At 42.9% G+C, this 16116-nt stretch overlaps 1 protein-coding gene across 5 annotated transcripts in view; it reads left to right on the top strand.

The window, feature by feature from the left end:
- The window catches only part of ARHGAP1 (Rho GTPase activating protein 1), a 29712-nt gene extending 15622 nt beyond the window's left edge, over positions 1-14090 (top strand). For all 5 annotated transcript variants that reach the window (XM_083602632.1, XM_083602630.1, XM_083602634.1 and 2 more), the window contains 10 exons: positions 4972-5059; positions 5380-5511; positions 5616-5702; positions 6857-6955; positions 7595-7702; positions 7941-8017; positions 8405-8482; positions 9056-9184; positions 9626-9729; positions 10331-14090. In XM_083602632.1, the coding sequence (XP_083458758.1) occupies positions 4972-5059; positions 5380-5511; positions 5616-5702; positions 6857-6955; positions 7595-7702; positions 7941-8017; positions 8405-8482; positions 9056-9184; positions 9626-9729; positions 10331-10510 (1082 nt within the window). In that variant the 3' untranslated portion in view covers positions 10511-14090. The remainder of the gene's footprint in view (positions 1-4971; positions 5060-5379; positions 5512-5615; positions 5703-6856; positions 6956-7594; positions 7703-7940; positions 8018-8404; positions 8483-9055; positions 9185-9625; positions 9730-10330) is intronic.
- Positions 14091-16116: the final 2026 nt, after the last annotated feature.

Raw genomic sequence — 16116 nt, 5'->3', positions numbered from 1 at the left:
TGAACACCTCCCTTGTTCTCTTATGATGGCAACCTGAGAGGTGCTAGAACTGAGTTGCTGAAAAATGAGTGGCTGAGTGGCTGAAAAATGCCCCGGTTCTCCATCTCTAAATGTAGCCATTGACTTTTGGCTTCCTCGGGCATCTCTGCATATATCTAGAAGCTCCATGAAGGTCACTTTGATCACAGAAGTGGTGTAGGGGAAGCACCTTGAACTGCCAAGAACCCTGAAATTTTTCAGCCTTGTTTATGATGACAAGACTGTTTCCGCTTTTGTATTTTTTATAATGCTTTTGTACCTTCAGAAATATAAATACCCTAGACAAAGAGGTGCTAGCTCTTAACTATACCACGATTGCTTTCATTTCTTTGCCTGCATTATGTCTCAAGCCATTTTCCTGATCACTTTAAGGGCCGTGTCATCAAGTTGCTAGTGCAGGAAAAGGAGCAGCCGTAGACTTCCTGTTTAATCAAGAGATGTGACAACTCACTGTGTTATTTGTAACATGCAGTTCTCCACATTCTGCATTCTGAGAACTTCTCTGAGGCTTTTTAAACAATCTGTTGTTTCCTTACTCACTTAGGTTAATTTAGATGTATTCCCTCCCCCGCAAGATGGAAAGAATCCCTGCTATGGGAAGTGCGGTTGTTAACCAGAGTATTCTCAGAGGAATAAAAGAACTGCTGCACGTCCAACAATGTGACGTGGACATGTTTTCCTAGATGGGGAGAATGTCAGTGTGTATGTGTGTGTCTGTGTGAATTATAAAATGGTGCTGTGTTATAACCTCGGGTATTTTACACTTTTTACTGCAATAGCAGAATATTTCTAATTAAATGGGCTGCCTTGTGCAGATGAGTACTGTAATTCCACACCGGAGGCATTAATCAGGTAATAAAAAAAAATCTTTTCTCATTTGATTTGCATAGAAACTTGACACATGTGTTCCTGAAGTTTATCACACTTTGGACTTGTTGCTCAAATTTCAAATGGCCTGGACATTTTTCTAGATAATGCACAACATGGAAGTGCTTTAGTTTATTTGAAGATAGTCTTGTAGAAGTTGTTGTCATTGTTAGCTTTGCAGCTGTACCTGGTAACAACAGGGCCACACAGCACAATTGTGCAGTGCAATTTCTAATGCATACAATGTTTTCACGGTTCAACACCAGCAGGGGCTTTATTTCAGATTTAAGCAGGAGCTTTTATGATAATTACAGCAAACCCGTTTGGGACAAAGGCAGTTGAATAATTGCTTACTGTTGGGTGCATGCTGAATGCTCCCTGCATGGACTGATGGGACTCTATCTAGTTGTGTCATACAAGAATAGTGTTAGGGTGCATATTTGCATTTAATTGAATGTTATGCTACCTTGACTAGCGCTTGGTCTAGAAGTAGAAGCCTATAGAAATAAGCCTTGTTTAGTCTATGAAAAACAAACAGAACAATCAGGAGATGAGCTAGAAAGAATCAGTGACTATTAAGAGGCTTCATCACTTGATTTGAGATTGCATATGGGATACTTACTTCAGGTAACCAGAAGCTAGTGGGGCAAGTGTAACCATAAACTGGCTTTTAATTGTCCAGGTCCTGAGGAGCTAGGTTGGACCTGAAGTTGTAGTCTTCCAACTTTAAGACCTTGAAGTGGAACCATAGTTATATGTGTTCCTTTCTCTTGACACTTACAGCTGGCAATTTGAAGATCCATCGGAAATACCCCATCTGCCTGATGTTGTTTTCTGACCCACCAGTTGGAAAATGCTGCTCTAAAGCAGTAGATGTCAGTATAGTTTGATCTTGCATTGTGTTCTATTTATACACTGCCAAGTTTTAAAAATCAATTTCTCATAAACATCTGCACAGGACTAATTATCATAAAATGTTGCATTGGTGAAAGTGACTACTATAATTCCACACCTGAGTTATAAATCTATTCAGGTTCTTTTCCCATTTCCCATTACAGAAATTCACATTGTCTGAAACTACCTCTTTGTCAAAGGAAGATTCTCCATTTCTTAATAGAACAGCTGTGGTTTGCAGAGTCAACAGATACTACCATTCAGGTCTTGCCACTCAGATTTCTTTGGGCAGGAGCATTTCTTCTTCCAACCTAATAGGGTTTCTTTTCATGATATATTGCACCATCATGCGTACCGGGAATTATTTTTGTTCTCATCAAAAAGGGGTGCAAGGCTGCAAAATATCTCATAGGAGCACCATTTTATTACATTGGTCACAAGATTGTGGCACCATTCAATGTACTGCCAGGAGCATCTGCAATCTACTCCAGTGTGTACACTGGATGTGCGTACACACAGTTTGTGGCCATTGAATATATGGGAAGCTGTTTGGAAGTCCCTTGGTTAGGTACTCTATTTTTGGGCAACCGTGGGATAAACTGTTGGACATTGGTCTTGTGATCTGGCTGTAGTTTTGTACGGTTGTTCCAGATGACCTCTGCATTGCTCTTCTTTTTTTTCTGTCTCTGGTGGGTGCCATGTTGTCCTGCAATGTCTTCTACCTTCGCATGCTTCACATGTGTTCATGTGATGGTATATCATCCTTGCATCCCCATGGCATTTACCTGGTGCTCCCCCTCTACCTTAAGCATGTCCTTGACTTCCCGTGCTGCAGCTGTTTGCATATTTTTTTGGGGGGGTGGAGTAAGTTTTATAGCTACATAATTTCTGTTTATGTGTTGAAGGAAGTCAAATGAGAAGAGGAAAATAGGCAGGATGAAGGGAAATCTCTTATTATGGTTAGGGTTTTAGGTGGGTAGAGTAGCATACTAGATACATAGCTTAATTGACTCTTTCTGTTCCTGTGATGTGCAGATTGTCATTCCTTTTGTGTATATACAACATACTAGAGACTGCCACTCCTACTTTCTCTGCTCTGTGAAGTAAAACACTGAAAGATGTATCCATGACTTTTAGTTACTTCCCTCTCATGAAGGCATTTGATTTGTTTGGATCATGGGTTGTAGTTGGTATATTTAAAGCTTTTCTACCTTGCTTTTTAGTAAAAAAAAAAAAAGCTACTAGAGCAGCTTATCCTAGAGATCAATAAAAACAAGACTGTCCCTGCTTACTTTCTTAAAAACACAGAGAAAGGGAGAGAAAGTGATAAGGAAGGAAGAGGAAAACATGTAAAGTCTGGCACCAGATTGTAAAGTTACAAAGCTATTATGAAGACCAACTGGGATAGCAAGGGTCCAGGGAGAAGAAGAGCCAAAAGGAGCTAGTTCCTTAGAGTTTATGGAATGCTCCTGCTTTCCATCTCCCTCATTTGTAACTTAATGGAATGGTTGCTGCTAAGTGACAGTTGAGGGTAGAGGGAAGACCAAAGGGTTGCCTTCTAAATTAAATAAATCTGTATCACCCATGAATGAGTTTCATTTGCCATCCAGTATGTGTACTGAACAGACTTCATGCTTTTTGTTCTTTTGAGTATGTAGAACTCACAGAATCCTGAGGCCATCTTCCTTATTTTATTTTACTTTTTAAAAAACAAAATTCTATTCCCTTCTGAGCCTGGATTAAGTATAAAGTGGGCTGGTGGTGGTAATAAATGTGAGGTAAAGGTAATAAATGATGGTGGCTGACTTAGCAGCATGGAAGGTGTATATTTTTAACATCTTCACTGTTATGATAGTGAAAGCCCCAAAGAGCTTTGTGGCACAATCTAATCTCTCCTTGTATGCAGAAATGTGTACCTTTGCACACATAGGAGATGGTCATTGGTACACAATTTCTTCCTCGTGGGTACAGGTTTGTGTGTGTGAACAGATTGATCCTGAGAGAGGGTGATTCAGACCAAAATTTATTGTAGCATGAATGTTCATAGAATAGAGCTAACATTGTCAAATGCAACCAGCTGCTGATGAGGTAACTTCTAGTGAGAAGTCCATGATCAACCAGAGCATTTAATGGCCATTCATTAATATGACCCGCTTCCTTCTACAATTTTGTCTTACTTATCAAATGCTTTTAGCTCCGCTCATTGTAAGTAGACAGAGAGGCAAAACCTGTGTTTATGCGTTGTTCTACTGATAAGTCATTATTACTGCTCTTAGCCATAGATTATTGCAAAGGCTTTTACTGTGGTAATTTCACTGTCATGAAATAACCAGAAAAAACCCATGGTAAGGCATTTATTGGACTTTCATGTGACAAGAGCTATATATCACCCCCAGGCCTAGTTTGTAACACTGCTGAAGCAGACTTACTAGGTCATCTGCCTCATTTGGGACTGGGGAAGAAGTTAAAGATTATTTTACAGAGTATTTGTTCCAGGCTGATAGCACAAAATCTTGTGCTTCTGCAGTGTGCTGGTGGCTTCTTCTCACTGCTGATTTGCTTTCTGATCCATAGTGTTTCAGGCCAATTCGTCATTGTGCAGTTCTTGATTTTGCTTGTGTTCTAGTTTTTTCCTCATCTACAGGGACAGCAGGTGGTATGGAACTGTGGATACACTGGGGGAAAATGATGGACAAGGCCAATACTTTGTAAAGGATCCGTGACCTTTTCTCTGAATGTTTGTGGGGGAAGTGTTGTCTTTCCTCCCCTCTCCACCTTGGAATCGCAAACCTCAGCAATGCTTACTAGAATAACCCTGTGGATACTCTGCTCCTCTGGGGGTATTTTAGGCTGTTTCCTGCTTGAGAATCATTTCAAATTGTCTGCTCGTGATCCAAGAGTATGTGCCCCTCATAATTTCTTTTCATCATGCCTTGCTCTATTCCACTTCTCACCCTTGGGTCCTCTCAAAATGCAGCCTTCTCCCCATACTGGTGAAGTTTCATGTTGCATTGTTAACTTTTTTGACAAAGCAGAGCCTTTGAACTTTCCACTAGCATCACCTTGGAATAGTTGAGTACTCCACAAGCAGTGCTCCATTATTTACCTATTGTGGTGTCTTCATGCTTTGTCTTTCAACCTGCTGTGATGTGTGGCATTTTTTGTCCTCAGGTGACGACAAGTATGGGCGGAAAGTAATTCTGTTCAGTGCCTGCCGGATGCCTCCCAGCTATCAGCTTGATCATGTGAAACTGCTGAGGTGAGTGCTGCTGGAGCGAACCACCTGCTTTGGTGAAGATTAGACCTGAGACTTTCCCCTGATCATTCAAATCTGTAATGATTTTGACTACATGAATTTGGGTACCAATTAACCCCTAACTAAGATATAAGTCAAAATTCTTTAAGCACTTGTTTAGGAGTGCCCTTCATCAATCTGACCCCACCCTCTGGCTGTATATTCGCTACCTCTGTGCCTGTATTACCTATATTACTTTCCTTATGCTGTGACTGCAGGAGGCAAAGAAGCAAATGCATATTTTTAAAAAACTCTGGAGCTTAGGTATGTCCATCTCTCCTCAGCTATTTGAAGTATACGTTGGACCAGTATGTTGAGAGTGATTACACCTTAGTCTATTTGCACCATGGCCTGACCAGTGAGAACAAGCCATCCCTGAGCTGGCTGCGGGATGCCTACCGGGAATTTGACCGCAAGTAAGTATGCGTGGCTGTGGATTTTGCAAGGGTCAAATTGCTGTGTGGGAACTTTTTTGGGTGAAAGGGGTTGGCTTGGCTTCTCATCTTTCTCTCATTATTAGATACAAGAAGAACATCAAAGCATTGTACATTGTGCACCCAACGATGTTCATCAAGACACTGCTGATTCTCTTCAAGCCCTTGATCAGGTAGGAAAGTGCAAAGGTACTTTGCTCTGTGGTGGAACTCGCTTTGGTACGAGGAGGAGTGGCTTCCTCAGGAGCCAAGTGGGGTTTTATCATCAGAATCCTGAGACTTTTTTGTTATGTAGGTTGCTGGTAACTTGTGTATTTGTAAACACTTACTGTGATGACGGCATCTGATAACACCTTAATTTTACATTTTTATCCATGTCCTTCCTCCATGAAGCTTGAGGGTAGCATGCATTGTTACCCACAGTTTTATCCTCGTAACAACTCTATGAGATAGATTAGATTGAGAGAGAGAGAGAAAGTGACTCACAGTTGCAGGTTCAGATCCCCACTTTGCATTTCCGTGGCTTGTCAGTACACAAAATATTTGCTCTAATTTCTATAAGCTATAATTTCTATAATGTGGGGCTCCTAGAGTGTTTGTTCATTGCAAGGATATGCATAGATGGCTCATCTTGTATATTCCATATCATTTTTAGACAGCTGTTGCTCACTGATGTCAGCTATTTCCTGTCATAGTTGCAAGATCCCCTCCATTTTCTGTCCAAAGCTTTCAGTATGTGCCTTGAATTGCATTATATAGTCCTATGAGGTCAGAGGAAAGTGGGTATCATGTTCCTGCATACTCTTGATCTCTATCTGAGAGTGTGGAAATTGTCCTGCAGATTAGTACTTCACTGGAGCTTGTTGCTTCCTCTTTTCTGTCTAACTGAAGAATTAGGTTTGATAAACTTTGTTTCTGACTTATGCTGAGTGACTGACCCTGACATGGAGGCCCCTGCTTGCATTGTTGTCCTTTAGTTGGCTAATAGCCCAGACTTGCTTCAGATATTTCCTGGCCTCTGCCAGAGAATGAGGAGGAAATAACAAAGGACATAACATGTATTGTCAGCAAAATCCCCAGGTTGAGGCACCAGAGAAGTACCTTTTAGCACATTGTCAGGCCTAGCTGGGGTATTTCAGTAATGGACAAATCCCTGCCTATGTGTTGGGGAACTGCAGAGTGGTGCAACTGGTACACAAGCATTGCCTCACAGTTCTCGGTACCATTTTTACCTCTTCATCTCATCTCACAAGCCACCCACAGATGTACTAGTGCTGCTACTCTGTACCCTAATTTCTTTCTTACTGGTTTGTCACCTGTCTTGCAGCTTTAAGTTTGGACGGAAGATTTTCTATGCAAACTACCTGAGTGACCTGGAGGAGCATGTGAAACTGGAGCAGCTGGGTATCCCAAGCCAGGTGCTAAAGTGAGAGCATGTTTAATTATTTGCTGGTGTTTAATTTTACTGTTTACTATTAGATTCTGATGGATTGTTTAATGTTGCTTTGTTTGACATAAGTTGTTTGTTTTAAAGTTATTGTGACTTTTTATATTGGATTAGATTGTTACTGTTTGATGTTTCATTATGCTTTTATACCTGTTGTTATTATTATTATCAACATCATCATCATTATCCACTTTGCCTACTAGCTTACCTTTTGTTTCTGTAGAGGAGGCTGTAAGAGGGAGGAGAACAGGGTGAGCAGAGAGGGAGTGGGGTGGCGAAGGGACACTGGGAGTCTGACTTCTCGGCACATACAGTATGATGTTGTGAGCTGCTGAGATGGCTCTCTCCTCTGCATGGCTTGCTCTTTATTGTCATGTGACCCTCAGAAGGTTTCCCAAGAGGGAGTGTGGCTTCGGGCTAAAAAAGGATCCTCGCAACTGATGTAGCAGAAGTAGCTTGTAAGTACTACTTACAAGAAGTAGCTTGTAACTAGCGTAGTGCCAGGGCCTCTGGGCTTGTGTTTACAGGATAATGGAACACTGGACACCAGCTTAGCACTTTTTGGTGTAGTTTAGAATGATTCCATACATACATGTTTGTGTCTGTCTCTCACTGTAGGTATGATGAATATCTGAGATCCCTGCAGAAGCCCTCCCAAGTGCCTCAGAAAGTAACCCCACCACGCCCACCTCTGCCAAACCAACAGTTTGGAGTTTCTCTCCAGCAGTGAGTATCCTCACCTTTTTTCTTTTCTTGGTGGACCAGTGATACCTATAGTCTATCTGTGGGTAGTTCTGGAAATGCTTTCCAATCATCTTGAATCGGCACCTGTGGTTAGCTTGACTTTTGCCAGCCTTGAGCTTTCTAGATCAGGGCCAGTGATACACTGGATATTATGTCTGATTCAAAGATGTTTCTTTGGGGGAAGTGACAGGAAGAGTCTAAGCTTCTCCTTTCTCAACAGCTTACGGGAGAAGAGCTTGGATCAGAATCCCATTCCACTTGTGGTAAGGGAGACCATTGCCTATCTGCAGCAGCATGGTGAGTGAGCTAGGAAGAACCCTCTTCTGACTTGTCTTGTTGCTACATCCACTGTCCTTTGTCTCCCAACAGCACCCTTCTGTTGCATCAGCCTAGCCTTTTTAAGATGCCTTAGCACAGACTCATTCTTTTTCCACTGCCCATCTTACTATCTTTCTTGTCATTTGATTCTGGTCTTCAGAAAGACACAGCAAAATTGAACACTAGGGAGCTGAGGGATTCTACTAACCTAATTCCCCAAGTGCCTTCTGCATAGCTGTTCCCATGCAAGTGTCCCTGTGCATGTGGCTTTCAGGATGTCCTTGTCCTGTGATATTGGAAAGACTTCCTGTTATGTGTGGTAGGTCTTCCCTGAGACTGTGCTCTTCTGTTTCTCTTTGTCCCCAGCTCTTAACACAGAGGGGATTTTCCGACGATCAGCAAACACCCAGACGGTCAGAGAAGTTCAGCAGAAATATAATATGGGTAAGTGCCTGCATTAGGTTCCAGAAGTCTGCTTAAGCTACTCAACTGCCCCTTTCCACCATTCTTTTTGTCTAGGCCCCAAATCTGCCCTTAGCACTTTGGACTTGTGCCCTCCCACAACGTGCTTTAACTTCTGAATAGATCTCTGTTTGAAACTTGACTGGAATCCAAGGAGTTTATTCCTTTTGACATAAACCTATTCCAGTCTAAACCTATACCCCCTAGATAAAGGAGGTGCTTAACCTTCCACAGCAATTATGTTTGATCAATGTATAATGTGTTTCCTCTGTTTCATCCTCTGGGGTGTGTGTCTCTCCATTTCCCTAATATTTGCTGGAATCCTGTTGCTGGTATTTTTGAAGCAATTCTTCCAATGCTCCTAATGATTGCTGCTTTGGAGGAGGATTGAGTACCACTGATCCTTTTTTTTTTTTTGACAGTGTGTTTACCTGCTCCTGCCATGCTTCTGCCTCTAGTTCCTGGTCTTTGGATAAGTTCCTTATTCTGCCAGGTGGAGGGGGTTCAGCCCTGGTGCTCTAGTTATGGCTTTGAACCTATCCACTTTCTTACCAGGGCTGCCTGTGGACTTTGTGCAATATGAGGACGTGCACCTGCCGGCTGTGATTCTCAAGACCTTCTTGCGGGAGCTGCCTGAGCCTCTCCTCACCTATGGTCTCTACAATGACGTCGTCAGTTTCTACAGTGAGTGGCTACCGAGAGTGTCCTGATCCCAAAGCAGAAAACTCCTCTAAATATGCTCTACCCAGAGTTGTGCTGTACTCTACAGCAGATTGGCTGCATTACTCTTTCCCAGGGCAGTATAGTAGAAGTCCTAATTCTAGTACAGTCGTACCTTGGAAGTTGAACGGAATCCGTTCCAGAAGTCTGTTCGACTTCCAAGCTCCTGCAGCCAATTGGAAGCCGTGGAAGCCCCGTCAGACGTTCGGGTTCCAAAGAACATTCACAAACCGGAACACTCGCTTCCGGGTTTGTGGCGTTCAGGAGCCAAAACGTTTGACTTGCAAGGCGTTTGGGATCCAATGTTATGACTATTTGAGGGCTTTTCCTCTGCAATCCATTTCTCCACATGAAAGCTAGGACTTTGCTTGCTGGTATAAATGCCCCACTTGCTTTCCTTTCCAGGTGTAGAGGAAGAAAAGCGTGTGGAAATTGTTCGCAAAACTCTCCAGAGTCTCCCGGAAGAAAATTACCAAGTGCTGTGTTCACTGATGTCCTTCCTTGTGCAGGTGAGCTGTCCCAGAGCATTTCTTTGCACAGCAAGTATGCAACATCTGAAATTTGCTGCCACAAGATACGATGATAGGAATGGGCTTAAATGGCTTTCAGGGTGAATTAGGCTTTTCTCTCTTGTGAATTTGCGAACTATAGTAACTAAATGGTGCCTGTGTGTTAAGAAGCAGAGTACATCTGGATACTTGATGCTGGGGACAGCCAATGGGGTGGGGTTGTTGCTGTTACACCCCGCAAAAGGCTATGATTTACAACATCTGTTTCACCATTTAAGTAATCTGTTAATGCTTCTCTCTGAAAGCTTGAAGCCTAAATGATTAAAGGAGGAGTTGGTGCAAAAGTAGGTTTTATTTCCATTAATCAATAGAAGAAAAGAGTTTCAGGCTAAAATTTCCAGCCAGTGAAGGAGCAAGAATTATTGCTGCCACATTTTAGTGTCTCGTCTGCAAGTTATCTCTTCATGCATGCTTTCCATTGGATGTTCCTTTGTGTATAAGCCTAGAGCTCTCTAGAGGCAGATGGTAAGGAGCTAGGGAAGACAGAATCAAAATATATTTGTCTCTAAAATGAAGTATTTTCTTCCTCCCTCCTACGTAGGTCTCTGCTAACAGCGACATCAACAAGATGACCAACACTAACCTGGCTGTCGTTTTTGGCCCAAACCTGCTGTGGGCCAAAGATGCAGCCATTACCCTCAAAGCCATTAATCCTATCAATACGTTCAGCAAATTCCTACTGGACAACCAGAGGGAGCTTTTCCAGAGCCTGGAGGCTTGATTGAGAGCCTGTTTGTGCTGACACACCATGTGTCCACTGTGACCACTTCCTTCCTTCCTTCCCTCCCCCTCCCCTTTTCCTTTCTACTTTATCTTGGAACCGTGGCCAAGCTTAGAAAAGCATAAGGTGATGAGTGGAGTGAAAGAGGAGTAGGAGATGGTATTGAGTGTGTGTGTGTGCATGTGTGCGTGAAGGAGAGAGAGAGAGAGAAAGAGAGAAGGGGTGGTCAAGTGGGCTGGGAAGCTGGCCTCCCCATCTCTAGAAGTGGAGTGTCCATATTCCTCTTAATTCCTTCAGTTCCCTTCCTTTCCCAAATTGCTCCCATCAAGTAGCTCTTCTTGTACCCCAGCAGAATCCCTACCTCTTGGTGCCTGTGTGATCTGGACTAATACGTGTTGCTGCAGTGGCCCTTTGGCTGAGAGGAATCTATTTCTACTTCTCTTCTTTGGCTCACATTGGTTCTCCACATGCATCCAAGTCAGTTCTGAGCATTCCCATTTTGGAAGGCTACGGCCGCTACTGAACACAACCAGCTTGCTACCCTTGATGGAAAAGCTGACCCCTAGCCCTATGGAAAACATGGGGTATAAAAGAAGATTGCTTTGTCCTGGAAGTGCCCATGTTTCTGAATAGAGAGCTATTTGTACATTTCAAGGAACTCTAGCACTTGTGGTAGGTGCTGTTACAATTTCCCTGCCATGATTTAAAGGTTAGTGCCCTCAGATATTGTGGAGCCCACTCTTTTTGTAATGCCCTTCTGAAGAGAGTGTCTCTGCGAAACTGGCCTTGCCATTAAGGTTTTCCATTTTTTGGGGGGGGGTAGTGATTTTGTGTGTGTTTTGCTCTCCCCCCTGCCAGACGGTAGGAGTCATGCAGGGGGTGTCTGCTGTGGTGGTATTAGCTCTTCAAAATGCCAAAGGCCAGATTAAAACACTGCCCATTCCTGTAACTGAAGCACAGACATCTGTGCCTCTGGTTGCTGCTGCCTTACCATTGTGATGAGAGCATACTCAAGCAAAAGACGGATCACTGAGGCCAAACTCAAGAACCTTATGCAGAAACCTCCTTGCCCCAATCTACTGGGCAATCTTGTGCCATAATTAGGGGAAGGTGAGTTTTCTCACTGAAGGACCACTGCCATTGTGTCCTTGTTGAGCTGAAATATAGTTGTTTTACGAATACCAGAATGGCTCTGCTGGACCCCTTTGTTTCCTTGGCACATGGAGATAGGAAGCATTGCTGCTCTTTTCTCTGACCTGAGAAAGGTTATGCAGCCGTGCAGTATGGTTATTCCATAGATTCTTGCCTATGTGAGTTGTTCCCCCTTTCAGATCAGAAAGCTGAATTATTCTGAACTCTAGACTAGGCTAAGCCATTGGCCCAAGCACATAAGTTTTAAGCCAAATGTGTTCTCTCAAAAATAGCAGTTTTCTGCTGAGCCTATAGAAGCTTTTGCTTTTTAATAGTGTTGTAAAAGTGCATTTTCACAATGTATTACTGCCAACTGTTGTAAGGCTATTTTGTCCACACCCAACCCATTAGTTGGTCCTGTAAAATAGCAAGCTTGGAGTTTCACAGGATTACAGAGAAGTTGGAGGTGCTTTTCTCCACCTTCCCAGAACCTGTGGCTTCCTGTCACAAGACAGTTAGAGGGAAGCTGGCAAGGTGTGTTTTGTAAATGCACAGTAGGCTACTGTTTAAAACTGAATAAAGGAAGGCCTGTGCTATGGTTTTAAAGTAACAAATGATCAGCACTAAAATCTGCATGTAAATTACCAGTGCCCGTAGCCCAGCCAGATCCAGTGAATTGGATTCCACATCTGTCACAGATGGCTGGAAATGGTGAACTGAAGTGCTTGACACTATTATGAGGGGCTGATGAATGTGTTGGTCAGAGTTCATCATCCTACGTAAGGTACAGGATCAGTCAGCATATAGGAAGTGTTCAGTCTGATAACATATAAACTTAGTTCGAAATTTTGGAACAACACAGCAGTTGGGAATATTGATTTTTCTGTTTAGCTGAGACAATGGAGAGGCTTTCACCAAGAACACTAACAAGTGAACGGCAATGGGAGGAGCAAGAGCCTTTTGCCTTCTAGTGTCTCTTGTATAGAATAGTTTAGCATAGTTAACTTGCTCGCTCCTCTTCAGAGTTCCCAGGTTGGAAGGAGAAGCAGCTGGTTTCCATGGAAAGCATTGCCTCAGACATGGAAGGCCCAGGCACTTTAGGACACAAGGCTGCAGGTTCAGCCACTGCACTGTAACATTAATTCCTCATCTTCTTTTAGGATTAGGAGCAAGATCAGGCAGGAGGGAGAAAGTGCTGTCACAGCTGCCCAGTAACACTTTTATGAAGTCCCCAGATTCCCAATTTGTGTGCGTGTGTGATTTCCCCCACCCCCAAACACATTGCAAATCTTTGTATTGCTAGCTACTGCACACAGTTAAAGTGCACTCACAAAGCCCTGCAAGTAAGCCAGTGTAAAATAGCTCTGTTGCTTTCCCTACTTTGTGGGAGCTTCCAGGACACCTGGAGTACATACATGGCAGCAATGTCTGCTTTGCCTCATTGCCCTCTCCCCTCACCATTCTTTTTCCATTTTCAAATCTCTTACCATTGTGGGTGATTGGTGGAGCTGCATGCTAGGCCTGACTGCACCCTACAAATTAAGTTTGCATCTTTGGCCAGTTAACTCCGAACTTCCTTCCCCTTCCCTTTTTTTGATTGCTGCCATGTGTGCTGTCTGAATTAGGATGGTAGGCATCCAAGCAAGTGGTTGGAATTACTAGAAGACCAGCATCTCAAAGGGCCAATTATGTCCTTCCATGCTCCTCTTGTAATAGAGGCCAAGAGCTGGTTAGATCGCCATGGCTGCACATGGTTTTCTGTCCTCCTGCAAACTTCCAGTGCTACACCTGCTTGGCTGCCTCCTTGTCATGTAGCTTCCATGTTAGATATTGGCCACAGTGCTTCTGTGGGTGGAGCGCTCCATCTCTATTGTATCCTTTGCTTGCCTAATAAAGCCCATCAGTGTCTTGGTACCTCCTGAATACACTCTGTGCTCTCACCTCTAGCAGTCAGTCATGTATCTGTAGTGAGAACAGCTTATGGGTGCTGCTGCTTATGCTGAAGCTAATTGGATGCCTTGTGGTAGGAGTGGGGAACCTGTGGTCCTCCAGATGTTGGACTCCAGTGCCCATTAGCCATAGCCAGCCTGGCCAGTTTTCAGGGATGATGGGAATTGTGATCCAGCAACATCTGGAAGGCCGCCGGTTTTCCACCTTTGCTTTATGGCAAGTCTCTTTGCTGACTCAGCAGAGGTCTTTGATAGCCAAGTGACCCCTGGTTGCGTGTTCTCCACTGGGGTCTGTATGCAGAGTTTACAGCTTTGCTTTTTGTTGCTGTTACCTTGCATTTTTGTTCTCATTGATGTTTATTGGGAGCAGGGCTGGGGTTTTTTATTTTTATTTTTACTGTGACATTAATTTACACACCCATGTTTATTTCCTTCTAATGGTACCAATCTTGTATTTCACAGTTTGCACTTTTTGTACTTCAATAAAAACCCAAAGCCAATACCAGTTTTGGTGTTTTTCTTCAATGTGTTGTTCTAGAATCAGTCACCAAGAGAGAGAGATTAGTATCATCCACCTGGTGCCTATACAACAATACAGTAAGTGGTGAAATGCATATCTAATCCCCTTCAGGGAGAAGGTTATTTGTTCATCCTTTAACCAGTGTAGCACTGTCTGGTAGGTGTAAATTGATCATGGGACTTTTCCACCTTTTATTCAGGCTGTACTTTGTTACATTACTTGCTTCACAGCTGTCTGTGCTATATACAGTAAACCTGCAGCTTGTGCTTGTTTTACTTGTGCAATCACCTTATGCAGATGAGGAATAGAGCTGGGGAAATCCTCCCCTGTGCATATTTATCCCGCACCCCACACCCCCAGCAGGGTATTCCTTGTTTACTGGGCTTAGGGAAGGGAGTGCATAATCTTGACTTTGAGTGAGGAACTGAACCCTCATGTAGACCCACTGTATTTAATATAGTATATTCATCTTCAACATCACTAGCACCAAGTTCCTAGTTTTAAGGTTTATTCATCTTACATTCACCAACCTGAACTCATAGCTGATCATTTCCCAGGCAATCATGTTCCCCCAAGTGAAAGCTGGTGAAAATCAATCTTTGCTAGATAATGGGTATGACAAATGTTTTCCCCTGTGTGAAGGGAGGATGTGCCCCTGCCTTTGACCCCCCCCCCTTTTTACTGGCTTTTGGTTTAAGAATGGCACTACCACCAACTTCTGAGTTGGTAACCTCAAGGCTTGATCATTCCAATGAACTTTCTGTGGCTGGCCCTTGGGCCTGATGCAGAACCTCCAGCTGGTGCAGATTGTGGTAGCTAGACTGATGGGGGCACATGGCTGACAACACTAATTAAAACATCTACACTAGTTGCCTGTTAATACAAGGATGTTGAACTTGGCTTGGTAGTTAATTTACAAACACTAAACAACTTGGGCCTGAGGTACCTTTGGGACCATCTGAACCAGCTCAACTACTGAGTGCCTCTGTAGGCACATTGCTGGTCATCCCCTGGTATGGCTTATTTGACACCAACAAGAAACCAAGTCTTTCATGCCATTGGCCCAATCCTGTGGAATACTCTTCCACTGGAGATTGAATAGGTATATTCAATATTCACCTTCAAAACCTTTTGATGGCATCAGACATATGCAGAATAAGAAAAACACTGTCTGGAATATAGGTAGTTGATGACCTGTGATTTAAAATGTTTTTATTGTGTATATAGAATTGCTGTAAACCATGTTGATTTTTAAAAAAATGAAATTGTATTTCAGTAACTAAAGTAGTTGAAGAGTTAGCATTTTCCAGCAGCTCCACCACTTATCTCTTTAAAATAAGACTTTTCACTAGGCCTCTGGCTGACAGCTCAAGTAAGTTACATAACATTTTTATTGGAAAGTATATGAATACATGTTGAAGTAACTCTTGAAAATTAGTTCCAAAGAAATATAATTGAGGACCCTTTTCCTTTTAACCAAAACACTTGTAAATTATTAGCTATGTACAGTGGTACCTCGGGTTACAGACGCTTCAGATTACAGACTCTGCTAAGCCAGAAATAGTACCTTGGGTTAAGAACTTTGCTTCAGGATGAGAACAGAAATCGCGCAGCGGTGGTGCAGCTGTAGCAGCGGGAGGCCCCATTACCTAAAGTGGTACCTCAAGTTAAGAACAGTTTCGGGTTAAGAACAGACCTCCAGAATGAATTAACCCGAGTTCCACTGTATTCTCATTTACTGCAATGCTGTAAAGTACCACATAAGGGGCAGTAAGATATCTATCTTTGAAAGTCTGAAAAAAAACTGGATCCCCGTTCTACATTAGTAAATTAATATCTTGATCAGGTCTAACTAAGGAATAATTTACTCTTAAACTGAACCAAGTAGCAAGACTTGGAAAACCACAAAGAAAGCAGTATAAAAAACCCAGCAGCGCTGCATATTCCGTGCATAGAGGCACACCTGTATTTATTGGGCCCTTCCATGGCAGTTCTGTGCAGAGATA

The sequence above is a fragment of the Podarcis filfolensis genome (assembly GCF_964270895.1).
Source record: "Podarcis filfolensis genome assembly, chromosome: 1".
Classification (NCBI taxonomy): Eukaryota; Metazoa; Chordata; class Lepidosauria; order Squamata; family Lacertidae; genus Podarcis; species Podarcis filfolensis.
This window is presented reverse-complemented; position numbering and strand designations above follow the sequence as displayed.